Genomic DNA, 21,257 nt, shown 5'->3' with positions numbered 1-21,257 from the left:
ACTTTACATTGTAGCAAAGTGTAATTTCTTCAGTGTTGTCACATGAAAAGATATACTAAAATATTTACAAATATGTGAGGGGTGTACTCACTTTTGTGAGATACTGTATTTCTGAATGTGTCCACAACCTCCTGGGGCATTGTCCTCACTTGTCCTATCTGCCCCAGTTGACTGACAGCACTGCCTGCCAATGAAGTAACAACCCTAACCCAATTCAGACCAGTCATGCTGAGTCAGTTCTTCCACCACAGCCCCAGTCGCTGAGTGTAGCACATCTGTGACAACAGGCATAGAGACATTCTGAAGATGATACTGAGAAACACACCTACGCAGGCAGAGGCACCGACATCAGACAGGGAGAGGGATATAATGGGTTGCATAACCCATCTGGAGGTCGGGGGCTATGAAATTCCTGTGATGCGAGGCATAGTCATGGGTGGTGAGGCACAGCAGCAGGTGTTTTTCCTGCAGATATTCCCAATTGGACAGTGCTTTTAGTCCAGGCCCAGACAGTTGGGAACTTAAGACAGAATAATGGTAATGATAGCATCGGGTGTTCAACATTTTTTATTTGGAAAGCTGAAACAAGTGAGATGGAAATGGAAATCATGTTTATTTACGTATTTATTACGTAAATGTGTATTTTTGTAACTTACCCAGTTGAGACTTTTCTTGGTACAGTGAGAGTCAGTAGTGTACACTCTGTAATTGAACTGAACCTATACAGATTAGTTTATGGACAACAATTTCATATGATGTGTTTGTGATTAATTATAGATAAGTGGATTATAAATAATTATCAGTTTGCTTAAATGCCTAGCCTGCATTTATGCAGTAATTCCTAGACTGGTTTAGAATCAGCTTCTGGGAATATGGTAATTATAAAACTGAGCCACTAAATAGCAATGTTTAGGTGCACTGAATTAGATCTACAATCAACTGTACTGGAACATGTCATGTCGTATTTTCTGAGAAGTGTTCTTGGATATCCCTGGCCTGTTGTGCTATGTCTGTGATATGTCTATGTTTATCAGACAGTTTTCCATCCTTACATTCACCTTATTCCCCTCTATAAAGTGTGTGTTCCTTATTTAAAGACCTAGCCAGGATTATTGGGACCAAGGATGTGACATTTCCCCTGATCCTCTTAACTAGAAGAGAAAGCAGAGGAGCTTAGAAGCTTGGAAGGTGATGTATGCGTGTTACTCACTAGGTCAGGGGTAAGTAGGCAACTAAACAGATTCAGGCATGTGCCAAGGTTTTTTAAAGCCTGTTGCCATTCTCTGTTCTGACCGCAGTATCCTCTACTATTGTTGGATTCCAAATTAGGGCCAAAAACTTGTTGCTACTGATCCCGATCAAAAACCATGGGTGACTTCAGCATTAAGGTTCAGGGGGTGGGGTATATGGCCATTATACCACACTCCCTCGTACCTTTTTGTGATGTCATACTTGTCGTATCACATCACAATAAGACATCACAATCTCTTTTAAACCAGGGGGTTTTAATCCTACATTCTGACTGGCTGATAGCCTTGGTATGTAAGATTGTGTACCACAGTATGACATTACATAACTTTTTTCTGCTGTAATTGTGATGGTAGCCTGTTTATAAAAGCAATAAGGTATATCTGGGTTTGGTGATGGTTTGTCAATATACGACGACTATGAGCTGTGTCGTGGCCCTCCGCAATATGTTGTGTTTAAGAACGGCTCCTAGGAATAGTTTTGGGGATGTGGCATCAAAATAAGAAATAAGGTACTTTTAAACATGGGTCACTCACTGTGAGTATAGAAATATCTAACTCTTCCAATGTCCAAAAAACAGTCATTAATTTATAGGGAATTGTTTAATGTCTAGACTTGCATGCGTTTATCTAAACTAATCAAAAACAAAGTTCGTCTATAAAGCCATATGTATACCCAATCACTTACTACCACGTTATCTTTAACTTTATAAATAAAATAATACATTAAAAAAATAATGCCCGTTAATTAGCACATGTCCCAGCCCAGCCCATCTCTGCCTTGAGCGGTGCACTCACTCCCATATTTTTTGAACAAGTTAGACAAGTGACGCCACAGTAACGTTTCTTGTTACTACTGTACTGACTGACCGTAGCCATATTGTTATTAATTTCGAGGCAGCAAGCGAGCCGTTGCCCACCTACAGCAAGATATAGGGAGGGGGCGACCGTCAAGTTCAGGATTTCAAGCACGAAACTACAAGATACCTGAAAGTCAACACTACTGGTCGAAGTTAACGCCAGGTATGTTCGTTTGTAGGATATCTTACTGCGGTTAGCCACACGGACACCGCAGCTAGCTAGCTGCTAGCGCACTACTTTTTCCCTGCTAACTAACACGGACCACATCAGCCAAGTTAGCAAGTTGTAAATGGGACCGAATGGAATCTTTAGAATGGTGGAGTTCCTTAGCCTTTAGCATTAAGGCTACTGGCTCGCTTAGTTGGTGTTAGCACGGGCAAATGTTAACGTGACTTAAAACTTTTGATACCTAACGTTAAGTATCTATTACACATGAATAATTATTATACATTAGCTAACAAGAGTTAAGTTCACGACGCTACAGTCTTCATCCAGCTATGTCTACATTGCTATCAAAATTTAGCTAGTTAACTATAGCCTTTTTTTCAGTATATATATATATTACAAATCGGATTCCAACATTTATTTATTATCGTTTTTCACCAGGTCAGATTTCGTTTTAAGTAATTTATGTCAATTCGTTTTTTTTTTTTGTTCTTACGGAATCACCACGACTATCCAGTTCCTGATGCCCCTCTGTCTCGTGTCTACTCTAAATGCTCTAGTACAGTTATCATACCTATCTTCGGGTAATCCTAGACTTTGTGTTATAGCCGGAGCTGATTAACTAATTAAGGTCATGATGATTGCTGAACTAGACATGTTAAATTAGTTGTGCAAACGTTACAAAAACGTGGAAAGACTGGGGGGGTCTCTAAGAGAGGGTTAAGAACCCTTGTTGTAGATGGCTTGGGCCAAAGGACGAGGTGTTGAGCAAGTTGGCCAATGTTAGGCTGCTGCCTGTTGAATACACTTGTCTTCTTTCCCTTCTGGCTCCAGTAGTTTCAGAAGCAAATGTCAGTCTGAAGGAATAAAGTGTTATAGGTTTACACCTTTTACCCTCCTTTTTTGGTATACCTCAATGTAAAACCTTTTTTTCTAGAGGTAGATCTGAATAAGCTGCACTGAAGCACTGGTACAGGATGTTGCTCTGGGTAGGTTCCTGTAATACTTTTAATCCAATATGACTGTTTATAAATGGATGCAGATTAAATACACTAGAATACTTCCAATTCAGACACGAGTAGTTAACTTTTAATTTAGCAGCTCACAGGTGTTTGTCTTGGATTGACGTCAACTTAATGCAGTGTTTCATTGATTCAATGGCTGACAAATTAGCATTAGGAATTAGAAGAGGATAAAAAATGTTGGCCACTGTTGGTGGTCCCTTGGATATTTTACCTACCAAAATATTTTTCCAAGAAAGGACGGCGTGAGTCAAAGAATATGCATGCGTGCATTTCAAAAATGTCTTTGTAAATCACACCCTCTTATCTACTTTTTATCTCTATCTATCACATACACCTTCCCATCATACACACACCACTCCCTCTCACACAGAGCACACTCTCTCCCTTTCTGTATAATTCTCACTGTCTTGCTCACACACACACCCAAACGCACGCACGTCTAACAGGTTGACATGTAGGCCTATCTCATTATTTAAAACATCCCAGGAAGTGGTTTGTGACTACATAGACATTGTGCCTAAACACTGAGCTGAAGTGTCTTTTTCTACCCATTTTTTTCTCTTACGAACCTATGAGTGAGTTAATATAGCTGTGCGATCAGCTATTAATGTTGTAACGTAATTACATAAAATGTGTGTGAATTTGTGGGATTAGGTACATGTCTTGACTACAGACATGTGGTGTTGCTGTGCTATTTCTCCTCTGGCAACTCAAAGCTGAGAACCAGCTAAGCCTACACTGCTGGCCTGCGCTCACTGTTCAATTAAGGAATTTAACAATGTGCAGGCAGGTTTTTTCCGTCCAATACTGCGCATGTAAATCAAGCATGGCCTGGAGATGAGATTGGAGCAGTGGTTCCCAACTCTGGTCTTCCAGTACCCCCAACAGCACACATTTTTGTTGTAACCCCAGAGAAGCAGACCCAATACAAGTCAATGAGGGCCTGATTATTACATCACAAGTTGAATCAGCTGTGCTTGGCTCAGGCTAAAATAAAAATGTGTACTGTTGGGGTTATGAATGTGTACTGTTGGGGTTACTCAAGATCCGGAGTTGAGAACCACTGGAGTAGTGGACGAAATATGATTTGTTCCTTGAGGTTGTGGTGTTTATCTGTCTAAATAAATTTAGCATGATCATGTGTTTTTGCTATTAACAAAGTTGTTCCCCTCTGCCTGTCAGAGGGTATGGATATATTATTTCCTGATCAGGAACATTTCCTTTCATTACCCTAAAAATCTAGGACTGTCAAATTCATCATATAAAAAGTGTATTAAAAAGCAATATTTCAATATAAATGCCAGTGGCTGTAACATTTTGTATGCACCTTTTCTAAAATCCCCCCACACAGTTGCTTCACTCATTCCAAGTAAGGCTTTTTGTGTTGATTAGCCCACCAGTTTGGGCTAAAATAATTTGTTCTGCTGCTGCCATCGACTCATCAATTAATCTCTGAGAGCGCTGAGGATTTTGCCTGATGACATTAATATAACTGAGATGGTGTTGATAAGCTTGAGCAGAGAGAGCCAATGGGTTTGTTTCAACAGTGCGTTCTTGTTGAAACAAAACTTCAACAAAGACTTTGACCATCTACAAGTGAAAATCTGGTTATAGAAATTATTTGGTTTCTGTGCAGTGAGTGGAGTCAAAGAAAATGAAGCCTTGTTGGTTTTGGAAACTAATGTGGAACGATAATTCATGAGTATGTTGTAGATGTCCCTGTCTGACAGAATCCTATTTTCCACGTTGTAAATAGGAAAATAGGTGCCATTGACATTTTAGCAAGCTGATATGCTAGTATTTCTGTTAAACAACAAATGTAGAGAGTGAATTTGGTAGTTAAGTGCACCAGAATATTTGGGGCGATGCATGCATTTCCCATACTCAATTACGTGGGTTGTTGACGTTTCAATTGTACCTTGGAAGTGTAGCGTACCGTATTTTTTTTCTTTATATCTTTCACATCTACATTTTAATGAATGCATTTAAATACTATTGGAATGCAGTATAAACTGTGAAATACAGTTTTGCAAAGGGCAATGAGGAGTTTCCCAATCTTTCTTCCACGGCATCTTCACCCCATGCGTTGCCATGACATTTTCATTGTTTGGGGTGAGTTCCTTAAACCTCTCACACATCTATGTTAGCTCAGACCTCACTGGAAGAATGGGGACATCTGATTTGGTCACTTGTAAACCCAGTTTGAACAGTCAGTATTCAAAATCACATTTATAAAAAATACAACTGTTTTGAGAATTAAGGCCACATGCCACACGAGACGTGCTGAACAAGACTTGAGATGCTACATTATTTTGTTGTTTAAACTTGCAGATAGCTTGATAAGCCACCTTCCGAGGTAGTGTGGGTCTCATTTTCGATAAAGCCCCCCCCCCCCCAGAGTTTTGAAGTGTGAAGCCTGTCGGAACTGGATCAGGTTTCTGTGCAGTGCACACACAGATCACTCAATTTTTACAAACTTGTGTTGTACATTTTGTCAAACATGGCGGTGTAAATTATGCAAACCAAGATAAGTCTATCTTGTATTTTTCTCTCCCGTAATGTAAACCCTAAGCGCTGTTCTTAGGCACCGCGCACTGCTGTGGACACAATGGCAATATATCACAAACCCCAAGATGTCTTATTGCTCGTCCAAACTGGTTTCCAATCCTATTAGAGCAGTAAAAAGTTATGTGATTTTATACCCAGCTATCAGCCAGTCAGTGTTCAGGATTCAAACCACCCAGTTTAAAAATGCTTTATAATTAGGCAAATGCTTCCGAATCTGTTACACCGTATACGGTCCCCAGATTTAAATCCAATTGCACATTCTTTCAATTTGCTAAAGATGATACTTAAGGCAAATAAAAAATCGAAAAAAGCCCTATAATATTATAATATTTAAATAATAATCTTGGTATTAGTCTCCCCTATCCCAAGATTAGGACAGGCATTCTATGAATTGCTCACTGCTTCTTCATCTGAGGAAAAACAAATTTGACTGTTGACCTTAGTCCGCTTGCAGTTGCCTGACCGGCCATGAGGATGAATATTAGTTGGAATCGAGATGAGACAAGGAATGCCCTTCCAGCCCAGTCCTCCTCCTCTGACCCGGATGGTCAGAGATATTGCACAGCCCATTGGCACTCAAGGTCACAGATTTCCGTGACACCTGGGAATTGAACCTGGATGTAATGGAGTCTGAGCACTTTAATGCTGCCCACAGACTAATTAAAAATGACTTACTGGAGATTGCATTAGCTTTTCAAAAGGTTTGGACAATCCTATATTTTAGATAACTCTGTTTAACAAAAACTTAAAATTGAAACAGTATGAAGGTAAGACACCGGAACAGTATGCAGATATGATACAAGAGAAGATATGATACAGGAAAATGTACAGGAAATGTAGATACCCCCCCAGGACCTCCGTTGCTTACAGACATTTTCATTCAAAGTGATGTAAACCGTAATCCTTACACCCAAACCTTTCTACTGTTGACTTCTACCTGTTCATTTAAAATTGCCAAGAAGTGAATATCCTGAACACATGAATGAACTCTGAATGAGGGAAACAGATGTTGTTACAGTGAATTCCTGTGTAGCCTCGTTCTCACTGGTTCTGCTCTTACAGACCCCATGGCTGAGTTTAATGATCACTACCAAAATCCTGCAGTCTGGAAGAACAGACATTTCACATAATCTGCCTGTGTTAATACTACTACCTTATTTTTATTGCCAGCACCAATCTGTGGTGGATGCTGTTGACTGCTGTGGAAGGAACAGTGTGCTGTGTAAATGAATAGTATGTGTGACAATCTCCAAGTGAAAGCAGAAGCGGAGAGAAGGGATTAACCACATTATACAGTGCCTTTGAGTCTACCACAGCACTGTCTGAAAGAGCCTTGTCAGACTCGAGTTCTCTGTTGATTTTACAAGCCTGTGAGCAGACTCCGGCTAAGCTAATGCAATCGATTTAGCAAAGCATAGCATAGTTTATTTACTGGAAATTATAGATTGACACTTATTTGGTAAGTATTTATCAGTTGCATTTTTACATTTACCTGTGTCATAGCATAATTTTAAACGTGTATGCATAAACATACATAGTAAAATGTTTTGTATTCTACAGTAACGTTTCAGTTCCTTATGGGCCACTGTACTGTCATTTTAAAATTGCTGGTTAGTTAGTCCTAAAACAGTAAAGCTCTAGCTATATTGCTTGAATAAATGTTTTGTTAGATTTCTATAAAATGTATGCACTTTGTCTCCCTCCTATTAGTTAAGTATGGAGTGTTGAGCTTGCTCCTTTAGTTGGCTAGGTAATGTTTGCTGAACCTGATGTAAGCATTTTCTTTAAAATCTTTCTGGCATTCAATGCCAGACTGAAAGTGGTGTAAGATTCAGGAAGATAACCTGTTAAAAGAGCAGTAGGTCTGATTCAAACTAATGATGCAGCATTACCACCTCCCCGAGCCATAGCACATTTGCTAAACTAGGTTTATCCAGGGCTATCCAGTTTTCTTAGCATGTTAGATGGCTATTTTTATTTTAAGCTTGGTGGGCTATGTAGTTGCTAACTGCTTAGATTGCTGGTTAGCTACTAAGCTAGCAGGTTTGAGCTAGCAGTACCTTTAGACGGAGAAAGCCTCAATAAGTAGTGAAATGGCCCTTCAATATTTATTTCTTGAGTGCAAGTCAGCAAAGTAAGCTTTCCCTACAATGTTCGCCGTAAAGAATAAACCTAGTATTTGGAGAATTACAAACCATTTTAAGAGCTGGAATATGTTTAGGGTTTATTTACTGTGTTCTAGATCTCACGTGCACAAAATATGAATCTAGCCTGTCTACAGGTGGTTGCAATGTAAACATTGTTGGATTGAAAAGGATCCCAAGACTATTTCCCATGTGAAGTGGACTGACCTTTCATTTGTCCGTTTAGTGCCCACAGTCTACTTTTGAAACTTGGAAAACGGTAGTATGAATGGGAAGGCAGTCAAACAATTCCCATGGTAAACTAGTCTGCCATTTCTGTTTTAGAACTTTGTCTGGGGTGGAGCTGGGTCAAACACAGGGCCCGGTAAACTGCGTTTAGTTTCCACTAACAAAAATAGGAGTCAATATCTGGATATGATCTGTGTCCCTAACTGACACTTTGCACAACAAATCCTGAATGCACATAAAGTGTATGAACAGTGGACTGACAGGGCTGCGGGACATGAATAGTTTATGCTGTTGATGGTAAGTTATTTAGTACCTCTTTTTTTTTTATGGGTGTTATACTAAGTTATTTTAGCTCCTGGCAGAACTCTGCTTGGCAATGTGGACATTTGTGCCTTGCATACTACTTAAGCTAAATTCCCTTATGAGATGCAACATTGCCAATAACAGTTCATGAATAAAGGTAGAGTAAATAAAAACATATACACATATATTTGTAATTACAGTTGACATTATTCACTCTTCAATCTAAGATGTTTGCACTTTCAAAAAGTAATTTGTTTTATTCAAATAATTAGTTTGCTTCTCATTGGAAAACAATGTTGTGACAAAAATCCATACAACAAGCATTTATTAAAAAAATATTTTCATAAGCTATGTTAAGGAAAACTTTACAAAATGTAGTTATGCTATGCATAAACCTATTTGGCTGAAAAGCTTTAGCCTGCTTTGTCGGAATTGCCCTTGCCTCTGCATCAATTGATGCTATTTGTGATAACCTCTTGACATTGGTTTGGAAGGTTAAAGATAGACATGACCAATAAAGAGTACAACTTGACAAACCTCTGGCCGATTCCAGCTTTAGGGATGGTATAATTGCTTATAAGTTTTGTCCAAACTTCATGTATTAGAGAGAGGGTTGGGATGATATGAGTGTTTCATTCCACGATTATCCAGGCCAAAATGATCCCGATTTACGATTCTTTTCCCGATTTAATAACAATTCCAATAACAACTTTGGTTTCTAGCTCAAAATGGCTGATTAACTAATACTATAATAACCTGTAAATCTCTAAATGTATATGGTTGCCAGCTGCATTGACAATACATTGCAGAGGATGTTTAGTGGCATTTAGAATTGCCATTTTTACTGCATTTGCCTTCATTGCACATCTGTATGTCTTAATAGAAGTACATTTTCTGCCCTCTTCTATTTGCACTTGTGGTTAGATGGTAACAGCATTTTGTTGAACTGTACTTGTACTTGTTCAATGACGTTAAAGTTGAATCTAATCTATTAAAAAAAATAGTGAGATCCACCAGTTAAATAAAACAAGTAGTCAGGAACACGTGACTGGCAGGAGCCTTTTCAAGTCACTAATTAGAGGATCAGAGGTGAAAATAGATACTGACCTGTGGGTGCATGCACTTCTGTGCGCATTTTATGTGGCTTATTAGCTAACGGTAGGCCTATATGATGTCGAGTCTTCATAATAACTTTATAATTCATTATAACAGCTCCCGGTTATGTTATGTGCATCATGTGCGCTTTGTGCAGGTAGACAATGTTATTTTGGCCCACGTAAATTATGATTTTCTATTTATCTTCTCTTGTCACTTTCAGTAGGAAAGCGTTAACAATTAACCTACAATATAAACAAAATTACTATTAGAAAATCGAAAGAGATTATCTGCATGCATCTCATAGCTGCATTTCTTCTAGGACAAATATCACTGGTTTGTTTGAGCTCAACATTGTTTCAACTGCTTATTTTCTGTCGTAATGGAATGGACAAGTATTTGCATATAGCGGGAAGTGGAGACATGATCAGAAGCTTTTTTTGTGGGCTACTAAGTGTAGTGGTTAGACTAGTACTGTTGTAAAGGAGTTGGAAAACTCCTTTACAACATGTTTTCTTTATCATTACAATACAAACCCAACTCATGACGACATTTAAGAATTTAATTTAGATTTTTATTGTAATTGACAATATTCTATTCATGCTAGCAGAGCCATGGGGCTTCATTGACCATACATTGCAGAGGATGTTTAGTGGCATAGTACAACTGAGATGAGATGTGCGCTCCACTTGTAAAATAAAATAAGCAGTCAGGGAAACTTCAGCGACTGGCATAGCTTTTTCAAGTCACTCGTAAAGATTATCCCGATTATGGAATTTCTCCACGATTTCTTAATTGTATTTTCCATCGTGATTAGTTCTAGAATCGTCTATCGTCCCATCCCTAATTACAGAATAGAATAATAAAATATAAATAAAACTGCTGTATACCACAGAAAGGTGGACCTACAGATATTGGTGTGTTATAAAGGCAGTGAACATCCTATAAATCTGAGTTTGTAAGTTGTTCCCCAAAACATTGGTCATTTTCAAGAAAAAAAATAGGACTGAAAATATTGTCATTTGAAAATAAATTGAGATTGTGGACGTTTCAGCATTTACCTCAAACAAGCCCATATTGTGGGATAATTTGTAGCAGCACGAAGTATGAATGACATCATGCCACTCAATATATAATCTAGTAGAAAGATTTCAAACTGACACCAAATCCCCTCCATTTATAGTGTGGCGTTCAATCTCAATGTAGCACTGTTCTGTTCAAAAGGTCCGGTTTCCCTGATAATAATAGAACCTTAGGCAAACGTTCTAAGTTTTAACAGTGCATTGTTCCTATCATGGCATAATATGTAACATACGTTTCCAAAAACACCACACACAGAAAATGCCGCATTGGCAGATTTTGTATGCACTAGGCTTTCGCCCATGGTGACTAACGAGTCCTGCTGGAGAACGCTTGCTTGGTTAAACCAATCACAATGTTTGGAAGACAACCTGCTTTTTCTATAGGGAGAGGCAAGCATAGATAGAATGTTGTTGTAGCCTAATATTACATGCAATGCTTTGTTTTTATGTTGTAAATACGTTTCTGCTGGTTAACCAGACAAATGGTAGCTAGCTAGAAGGGTGGTGACTAGTCAGCGTAATGGAAGGAATGTGTATGATCAGAGGTGGAGTCTGCCAGCATGTCTGCCCACACTCACCTACAGTTTCCTGGCTTATGCAGGCCGTGTGTGGCTGGTGTAGAGTCATAACAGCGAAGTCAGGACTGGCTCAGGCTGATCTGGTGGTGAAGGCCTTGGACAAGTATTTTAAAAGGGCGGCACAGTTTTGTCCATACAATTTCTAACTTAATTCAAAGAGATGACCAGATTGATTAAAATGCATTTAGATCATATATGCTTAATCATACATCTCATTTAATCAAATAAATGAATTGCTCATCCCTGATACACATGCCTTGGTGTGGGACTGCATTTGGTACCCCTTTTGTGTTAACCCCTCCATGGCCACGACCCCTGACGTGGGCCGGCATCAGCTGCCCCGGTAGACATAAACTGATCCTCAAAAAGACTTCCAAGGTCCTTGACTGTTGAGTGAAATTGTATCCCAGCATGGAGACATTTATTTTTTTGTTCAGTTTCTCAAAGTTTACTCTCCCCTTTTTCCTCCCTCTGTGTGCTTTAAGAAGTGTTTTGCCAAGATAAACCTTTCTGTTGTTACTGATGCACTGCCTCACACTGCCTCTCAGCTAGCACCTGCCTTGTGAAAATGTAGGGAAGTAACTACATTCTTCTGGCCATTCTGAAAAACTCCTGTTAACCTTCCATTAACACCTTTGTGGGCCAAAGAAGACCACTGACAAAACACACAGATCAAAATACTTGAGCGAGGACTAGAGCGAGAGAGGACTAGAGCGAGAGAGGACTAGAGCGAGAGAGGAGTAGAGCGAGAGAGGACTAGAGCGAGAGAGGACAGAGCAGGTAATAAATTAATCATAGATTAATCTTTGACCACTGCTGCGTGCGTAACATTAGGTTAGCTAAATCTTCAATTGCACAGACTTTCACAACAGTAATCGATCTTAGCTAACCCTGGCCTTGAAAATGTATTCTTTAGTTCTGTTACCTCACAATGTGTAGCTTTTCCCCATTGATCACTAACATTTCTGCCTTTTCTGCAACCTGTCTGAGATCTGGTGTCACTGATGTCATGGAAGGAAAGCTGATCAGATTGTGAACGTACCAGGTGGTGGTGAGGAGACAACCTGGGGCCAGATAACATGTTCCTATTTACTATCTAATTAAAGAGCATGGTGTGTAATTGGTTAATATATGTTTTACTTGTAAGAAGGTATATATTATATTGCTCAATTTAAAATTGATGACCACTTTTAAACAGGGCTTCACATAAGACAAACAATTATAGTTGTCTGTCAGGCAGGCAGGAGTCCGTGGTAGAAGCACTCACTCAAATCTGACTATATACATTCAAACTGGAAAAAACCCACACAGAAAATACACCAAACATGAACAGAATAATGTAAGTAACACAAAGTCCCTGCCTGAGGTTTCTGAAGGAGGAATATGTCAGTGCTCTGTTTATCAAGAGGCCAAATTCTGCACTGCCTGTATTATTACCATTACATAGTCCATTGAGAGTTCTATGGGAGTCTCCTTATTATATAAAATGGCAAAAAATACTTTGAAAACCGCTATTATGTCGTCGTCGTCCCCCCATTATAAATCCAAACTTCTTACACAAGATTTTGGTTCTGCGTTTGGGAGATGACTATACGAGGTAGTGGACCCTATGCACCCTAACCTCTGATGGCAGTAGCACATTCACAGTATTTAACGTTTCATTTCTGTCATTTCTGTGGCAGGCAGCCGATTGGTTGAAGGAGGTGTTTAAGTAGAGCTGAGAGGACGTGCTGTTTGCCCATCTCCCTTATCTGTTTATAGCGTCTAACCCCGACTTCAGGCTTTTGAGCACAGCACATATGAGCCTGGTACAAAACCCATTTGAAGTGGGCCATTAGGGAGTGACCTTCCTGAAGTATTAGCATTCTTTTCCTGACGTTTGATCAGGTAAACACTTATCTTTTATATCCAGTCTAACCTGAGCCCGTCACTTACTAATTAATGGGATTTTACTGAACAGCATTTGTATTTGATCGTCCCACTAGTTATGGGTGTTTTGAGTGCACGTCATGTGGAGGAGTGTTCTGGGAGATGATTGGTTTGTAGACTAGGCCGGTTTAGCCAGTGCCTACCTCGCCGGGGATCTCACAACTTTCTCACTGGGTAATTAAGGCCCTGTTTCACTGACTATTCCAGTACACCTTCAGCGATTTTGTATGGAAGTGTCTGGGAAGGAGATTTCTGTGTCTCGTACTCAGTAGAGGGAAGTGTGAGAGTTCGACAGATGTCTATTAACATCATGGTGATACTTGGCAAAGAGAGCTCAGTGAGAGTTGGAATCTGCATGTGCACCACTAAATCTGAGGCATTGGAGTCTACATCAACAGTACAGTAGACCTAAATCAAGAAACCTTAACGTCTCAGACCTGTTACTGTGTAATGACAATGCGAAATAGGCAGGCTTACTGAAGCACTTTTCTCTGAAATAATATACAGTAAGTTTCTATTTCCACTCTGTTCAGTCCTGCAAAGCCAAGGCGAGTTACATTCGTTCACACAGTCACAGCTAGGTTTGGTGTGGATAGGTCTTGTCAAAACATGTTTGGCCCTTCAGCGGAAAACAACTTTATCTAAATGCCTAGACTGATCTCAGAAGCGTAGATGTTTGTGTGAGCATGTCCATGGGTGTGAGGGAGCAACCCATAATATCAGTGTGTTCCCACCAAAACGAGTCTCCTGTAATTTATCCACTGGGGAGCTTGAAGTGCCAGAATAGCCTACAAAACTGAAGATCTGAGGTTTTCTTTGCTGGCAGTCTTTTACTGTTTGACCCGTTGTTTACAAAATACTCAAAAGTTTGAATTTGATGATAAATATGTGGTTTAGATTCTCAGCTTTTATCATAAATTGTTTGTCTCAAAATGACAACACTTTCCTCAATGACAAAGCACCAAAAGTATCAGTAAAATTGGTTTGACAGGTGTTTCAGGTTAGTCAAGTGTGTTTTGTCAGACGTAAGAGAGCTGGCAGTGTCTTGATTCTAGACACTGTATTTGTCTTTAAGTCTGGTATGTGTCTGTCAGCATGAGGATAAAGCAGTTAAAGTCAGCAAAGCTTTTATGAGGCTGAAACCATTTAATCAGAAACCGCTAGAGACATAGCCATCGGGTTACCAAAAAGAGCAGTTGGGTGACTTCAGCAATTGCATGTGTCCTGGTGGACCTTCACAGAGGAAGGCCGAAGAATGTTTACCATAATGAAGAAATGTCTTTGAAATCAGGAACTCAAGGATTGATGCCTGATGTCAGCCACTACCATCCACTAAACCCTTCTCAAACTGAACTACAGAGAGCCTACACTGCTAAGTGCCAACCACTAGTTAGCCCCAAACACATGATGGCCTGGTTACTGTACCTACAGCCTGCAGAGTTAAAGAAACAGGCTGTATACAGCTGAGACCGATTAATAAGTACTAGAGTAATGGTAACAGGCATGTTTTAAGGGAAAGTGTTTTTAGCAAACCATCTCATCTGTGAAATATGGGTGTAGGCTTGGGCATGTATGTCTGCCTCCAGAACTGGCCTGACAGTCTTTATTGATGATGCAATGGCTTACTGCTGCAGTGAATTCATCAAGTGTGCATAGAAATGTATTCTAGAAATATATTTTCAGTTACTAATTTCACTTGATGAAAATTTCCTGTCATGGATGTGACATTCTGCATTATGATGTGACTTAAAACACAGAAGGCAATGTTTTTTCCCCCAAATCAAATCGGTTTATACGTTTTACGGCACTGTCTGGGGGGTTGTCCGACAGGCCGCGACAGGGACAGGAGAGGGTGTTTTTGTTTTGATTTTAATCGTTTAAAATTCTTGTTCTTATATTACAATTACACCCCCCCCCCCCCCCCCCTTCGTTGTTTTATATTGCAGGTTTGGAAAGGTATTAGCTAACGATTCATACTCAACAATGTCTTCTCTCTCTACTCTATGCTCCATTCTAGGTGAGGCAAAGATGGTGGACCGGCTGGCGAACAGCGAGGCCAACTCCAAGCGTATCCAGGTTGTGGAGGGCTGCTTCGGCGCTGCGGGCCAACCGCTCGCCATTCCGGGCCGCGTGCTGATCGGCGAGGGCGTGCTCACTAAGCTGTGTCGCAAGAAGCCCAAGGCACGGCAGTTTTTCCTGTTTAACGACATCCTGGTGTACGGAAACATCGTCATCCAGAAGAAGAAGTACAACAAGCAGCACATCATCCCCCTGGAGAGCGTCACGATCGACACGGTGGACGACGAGGGCGACCTGAGGAACGGCTGGCTGATCAAGACGCCCACCAAGTCTTTCGCCGTCTACGCCGCCACAGCTACGGAGAAATCCGAATGGATGAGCCACATCAGCAAGTGTGTAGGAGACCTGTTGGAGAAGAGCGGCAAGGCGCCCACCGGCGAGCACGCCGCCGTCTGGATACCGGACTCCGAGGCCACCCTGTGCATGCGCTGCCAGAAGATCAAGTTCACACCGCTCAGCCGCCGGCACCACTGCCGGAAGTGTGGCTTTGTGGTCTGTGGGCCGTGTTCGGAGAAGAAGTTCCTGCTGCCCAGCCAGTCTTCCAAACCGGTGCGTGTCTGTGAGTTCTGCTACCTGCAGCTAGCATCCGCAGGAGGGGGGATGGGCCTCGGCCCGCGCTCGGACTCCTACAGCCGGTCAGGGTCAAAGTTCAACAACGTGTCGGACGACGACGACGAGGAGGACAGCAGTGACTAAGGAAGCCCCTCTGACGTGGTCTCTGCAGTACTCATTTAATCTGGGTCTTTTAGGGTTAAGTTGGAATCCCTCCGCAGCTTAGAGTAAGGGTAGAAGAATTCATTCATGACACAACAGTGCTTTGGAGTAACATTCAACATTATATTCTTCTAGCTGGAATAAATGTTTTTCTACCTTTTTATGCAGTAAATGCCTGATTGGTAATTGTAAGTTTGGTGAAAACATGGACAAACGTATTGCAGACTGGCTGCTTCCTGAATGCTGTACTCCAGTCCACACTGTGTTGTCCAGGAATCAGTGGACCTCATTAGAGTACAGAAGGAAAGTGATGCAGCACCTGGCCCTGTTCTCTCTGCTGACGGAATCCTCTCCGATTATCTTGATTTTATTTCTGCTTATTAATACTTTCAGGCATTTTATTTTTGGCCTATGAACCTTAAATGGTGCGTTTTGTCGCTTCTGCGTCTGTACCTGCAGGGAGAAGGGATAGCTTTCACACATGCTTTACATCATCTGCCCACCCTTTGAAATCTTTCAGGTAATATACTCCAAACTATATTAGGTGCTTTTTTCCGGATTTAACGGCTAAAGTATTTTTCTAAACTAAATCACCCCTTTAACTAACCACTCAAATGATTACACTATGCAAAGCCAGAAACTATATCATCTGTATCTTTAGTTGATCTATTTAGTTTATGACAAAACCGCTAAAGCTTTCTTATGATTGTATGATGGCGCTCCTTTAGTTGTGTCTTGGCGTCAGTGGTCGCCAACTTTCTGTTTTTGTTGAAGAGATTTTCTTTACACCGGAGCTCGTAATCACATGTATTGGAAATGCAGATCAATCAGAAATGTTTACCTAACAGAGGCCTTCGTTTCACACAGTGCCTTCTGAAAAAGTAATGTTGTCATGGGCATGACTCTGTTTAATGGGGAAATGGTTCAGCGTATACCTACCAAGAATAGAACGTACTGTAACTTGAGTTAAGAGGCTGTGTTATGTTGGTAAAACCCTAAGCTGGATAATGGAAGTGGGTGGGTGGGTGTGTGTGTGTGTGTGTGATTGGACATTGTCTTTTTGTGTGTAGATGCACTAGAAAGCTATTTTTCTGTACAAGTCTTAGACAACAATATGCTCCTAAAAATACTTTCATGCATTACAGAATACTGGCCTGTTGTAGATGGGTATTGTCAGGTATTTGTACATCTGAAACATCTGTCAACCTTCTGGTTGTAGTATCCACTCTGGAGTGCTACCTGTGTCCAGTGTCTTAGTTGACTTCTCACAATGTGAATTCTTCCTAATCGGCACTTCAAGTTCCATGATGTCCTGACTCAGAAAACAAACCTCAACTGAACTTGCAAGACTACAGAGGGAAGCATTGCATAACTTTCTGGAACTCAGTTAACTTTCTACCATTGACTTGTCTCTGAGGAACCAAGAGCGTCCCTGCCCCCACATACTACAACTGAATGTCCTTATAAGGTGCAGCCATTAACTCACAAACCCCCATCACCTTCCTGTGTCTAGTTGTGCAGTACACAGTAATAGTTCTGGAGTAATTGTGAAATGCACTAATAATTTCATGTTTTCCAATTTGGGGCAGACAGAATCTAGGCATATTTCTCCTGTGTTTTCTTCTGAATTCTTTTGTCTTTTACTTGAGCAGTCAGGCGTACAGGTGGCACAGACATGAACTCAATTAGGATGTTTTCATTATTTCTGTGTAGCCTAATGTTTCTCCTGAGAAGTGTGTGTGTGTGTGTGTGTCAGTCATTGACAGAAGGGATTCTTGGTATTTTTTTTAGGTGAATTTCTCAAAGCTGTATCTGAATAGGACTGTAATACAGTACTTTGATATTGAACTGCAACTCCCCTGCTGTCTCTGATTATACCACTTTGCTTAGCATTATACTCACCATCAAACAAATCTCAAGTGTTGCTGTTGATCCTATTTGTAATGATTGGGCAGATCTACTGTATATTGACAACAATTCATACAATAATCATTAGCGATCATGTTTTTCCTTGTTTCATAGCATCTGCTTATTATTTTGAAATTAACTTTTATTTTTATTCTGTTGATTTTGTACATTTGTATAGTGTTTTCAGGTCTATTTTGTACAGTATACTATGTAGTTAAACACAAAATGACGCTTATTCAAGTCACCTTGCGCTCATCTCACCTTAAGTTATGGACCGGATTAAACACCAGCACTTTACACTTGCTGTCTTTTCTGGTTAAGGGGTTGTAAGCAAGAGCAAGGCTTCAGTTGAGACCATTGTAACTGTCAGGAATAGATTTCCTGTTTGACATCACCTCAGGAGAGTGAGCGAAGGCCACCTACACAACCTGCGATTGTACACCCATTCAGCAGAAAAACGCAGAACTGAGAGAACAATGTGAGATTTCTGAAAGAGAGCATAGCGTGTGTTTTGAAGATGTTCATTTTGAAAGTTCTCTCAATTGCAATTGAGTCATATTTCTTTTGTCTTCAGATTTGTTCTGTTCTAATTCAAAAATTCCTTAAAAGGCATAAACCTGAATGGAATCCAGCATATCATCATGAGATTACAAAAATTCTCTGTACAGAATATATGTATACACACACTTATACATATGTGTTTATATATATGTATACACATATGTATAAGTGTGTATATATGTATGTATGTATGTATGTATAATATATGTATAGCATTGCCTAAAATCTGTTGTCTTCAATGGGTTGCTGGCAGATGTCCTCCCAGTGGAATGACTATTTATCATAGTGTTTAGAGTGAGATTGCTAGTAGGTGGTGACTCAGGGAGCAGAGAAATGACTGCTCTGACATCATGGTCTGCCTGGTGGTCACATGGCCTGTAGAGCTTGTGATGGTCACCATGCCGTAATCCAGTGGCAGAACTGGTCTGTCAATGCAGTTTCTGTGATTCAGTAGGAAGCCCAGAACATCCTGAGCTACAGTTGTATCTTCCTTTTGCTTATCTGGACCTTAGTGCTGAGGTGGGTTCTATGTAGTAACATTTTATTAGCCACTACGTTATACTCAGAGCGTGACAGAGTTGCTATCTTTGTGCTGCTGTGGCCAATTCTATCACACTGTTGAGGAATTCTGCAAGGCTCTGTAGCAAGGTTTATTGGAATGGTATTGTAATCAAATTAAGCCATATTCATATCTGTCTTTTTTAATTGTTCAACATTTATACCTTTCTGATAAATTATCATCACATGGCCCTCAACTAAGCTTTGTTGTTTCTTGAGATAAAGCAGAGAAAGATTAAATAAGAATGGGGATGATTCTTTGTCAAACTCACAAATCCCCCTAAATTAATAAATTGAGCTTCAAGTGGTCCAAAACAAGCACAAAATGTAAGCATTTACTGAAATGTTGGACGGTCTCTCCCTACAGGTATATCAAAGACAACAGCTCTTAGTAATCTACCTTGGTGACCTAGTGGGAGCCAGGCTGGGCCTTCTGATGATGATCCCTAAGTCAGAGTCCGACAATACACCTGCTGCTTAACTTTTACAGTTTTTATTTCTCGTCTGGGTAAAGCTGAAGTGCTGTTGAAAGATTACGAAAACCTCTCAATAGTGTGGTGGTGTGTGGTCCATGGAAAAGCAAAACCACTTTGAACAACAGACCTCTGTTGTGGGGTGTTTTGTGTGAAAATGAGAACTGCTTGTGTGTGGCCAAGTAGTTGGAGGTAGGAGTAGTTGCTGGTCCTGATAATTTTTATGTAATTATAAAAGATACTTCAAATAAAATAATCTCTTACTCATGTCACTAATTAGATAATTGGAATTATGTTTTATAAAAAAGGTTTAATACATTTTTCATAGTTTGGTGTCACTTAAGGACTTTGAGTAAAATATGTATTGTCATTGTTGCTCTGAACGTTTCAGACGTGAAACAATGCATTCATATTTTATAACCTTTCCACAATGTTATCACAAAATATTCATGTAACAAGCCTGAGCCCTGGTGGTCCGGCTGATCTGGATTCTACCCGAGGACTCTGGACAGAGCCCACCTGTATGTATAGCCCCTTGGTTCATCTGAACTACGTCATGTTAAACAGTAATGTACTCTTCACCCATCCCAGCCTGAAGAGGAATGGCCGCTGGCTCTGGTTTCTGGCTCCGTAGTTCTTCCCAGGTTCTGACCCTGATAGTCTTTCCTTTTCAAATGATTTGTAGACTTTAAGCATGTGACTGTATTTTTATGTGACAGAGAGTCAGGTTGAATTCATTATTTTCCTAGGCAAATGTAATTCTTTATGACAATACCCTAACAATTGCCCGAAACTCATTAACAGGCCACATTAGGCCTGTATGCAGTGATACACAGTTTTGATAACCTTTCCCAAATTTTGAGATGCAGCCAATTAAAATGTTGCTTTTCCCCTCACATTTCCCAGGAGTCTTCCAACCAGAATGCTATGTATATCCTATGTGAATTTAGCTAGAATTATTATGACCAACATTTGAATAAGAAGATTGCCAAGACCCTGAAACTGACCTGCAGCACGGTGGCCAAGACCATACAGCGGTTTAACAGGACAGGTTCCACTCAGAACAGGCCTCGCCATGGTCGACCAAAGAAGTTGAGTGCACGTGCTCTGTGTCACATCCAGAGGTTGTCTTTGGGAAACCTCTGGATATGAGTGCTGCCAGCATTGCAGCAGAGGTTGAAGGGGTGGGGGGTCAGCCTGTCAGTGCTCAGACCATACACTGCACACTGCATCACTTGGTCTGCATGGCTGTAGTCCTAGAAGGAAGCCTCTTCTAAAGATGATGCACAAGAAAGCCCGCAAACAGTTTGCTGAAGACAAGCAGACTAAGGACATGGATTACTGTAACTGTGGTCTGATGAAACCTGTGGTCTGATGAGACCAAGATCAATTTGCTTCAGAGGGTGTCAAGCGTGTGTGGCAGCAACCAGGTGAGGAGTACAAAGACAAGTGTGTCTTGCCTACAGTCAAGCATGGTGGTGGGATTGTCATGTTCTGGGGCTGCATGAGTGCTGCCGGCACTACAGAGCTACAGTTCATTGAGGGAACCATGAATGCCAACATGTACTGTTACATACTGACGCAGAGCATGATACCCTCCCTTCGGAGATTGGGCTGCAAGGCAGTATTCCAACATGATAACGACCCCAAACACACCTCCAAGATGACCACTGCCTTGCTAAAGAAGCTGAGGGTAAAAGTGATGGACTGGCCAAGCATGTCTCCAGACCTAAACCCTA

The 21,257-nt window shown here is 40.6% G+C and overlaps 1 protein-coding gene across 2 annotated transcripts; it reads left to right on the top strand.

Annotated features, from left to right (window-relative positions):
• Positions 1–2,036: 2,036 nt before the first annotated feature.
• Positions 2,037–20,221, top strand: plekhf2 (pleckstrin homology domain containing, family F (with FYVE domain) member 2). 2 transcript variants are annotated; one of them, XM_010885269.3, is made up of 2 exons: positions 2,037–2,270; positions 15,243–20,221. In XM_010885269.3, the coding sequence occupies exon 2, from the start codon at positions 15,254–15,256 to the stop codon at positions 15,998–16,000; it is 747 nt and encodes a 248-aa protein (XP_010883571.1). In that variant the 5' UTR covers positions 2,037–2,270; positions 15,243–15,253; the 3' UTR covers positions 16,001–20,221. The 2 variants fall into 2 exon arrangements, with proteins under 2 accessions (XP_010883571.1, XP_034144877.1); XM_034288986.1 differs by lacking the exon at positions 2,037–2,270 and adding an exon at positions 7,216–7,325.
• The last annotated feature ends 1,036 nt before the right edge of the window (positions 20,222–21,257 follow it).

This window comes from Esox lucius, chromosome 20 (genome assembly GCF_011004845.1).
Source record: "Esox lucius isolate fEsoLuc1 chromosome 20, fEsoLuc1.pri, whole genome shotgun sequence".
Classification (NCBI taxonomy): domain Eukaryota; kingdom Metazoa; phylum Chordata; class Actinopteri; order Esociformes; family Esocidae; genus Esox; species Esox lucius.
Note: the sequence above shows the minus strand (reverse complement) of the source record. Positions and strands in the feature narration are given on the sequence as shown.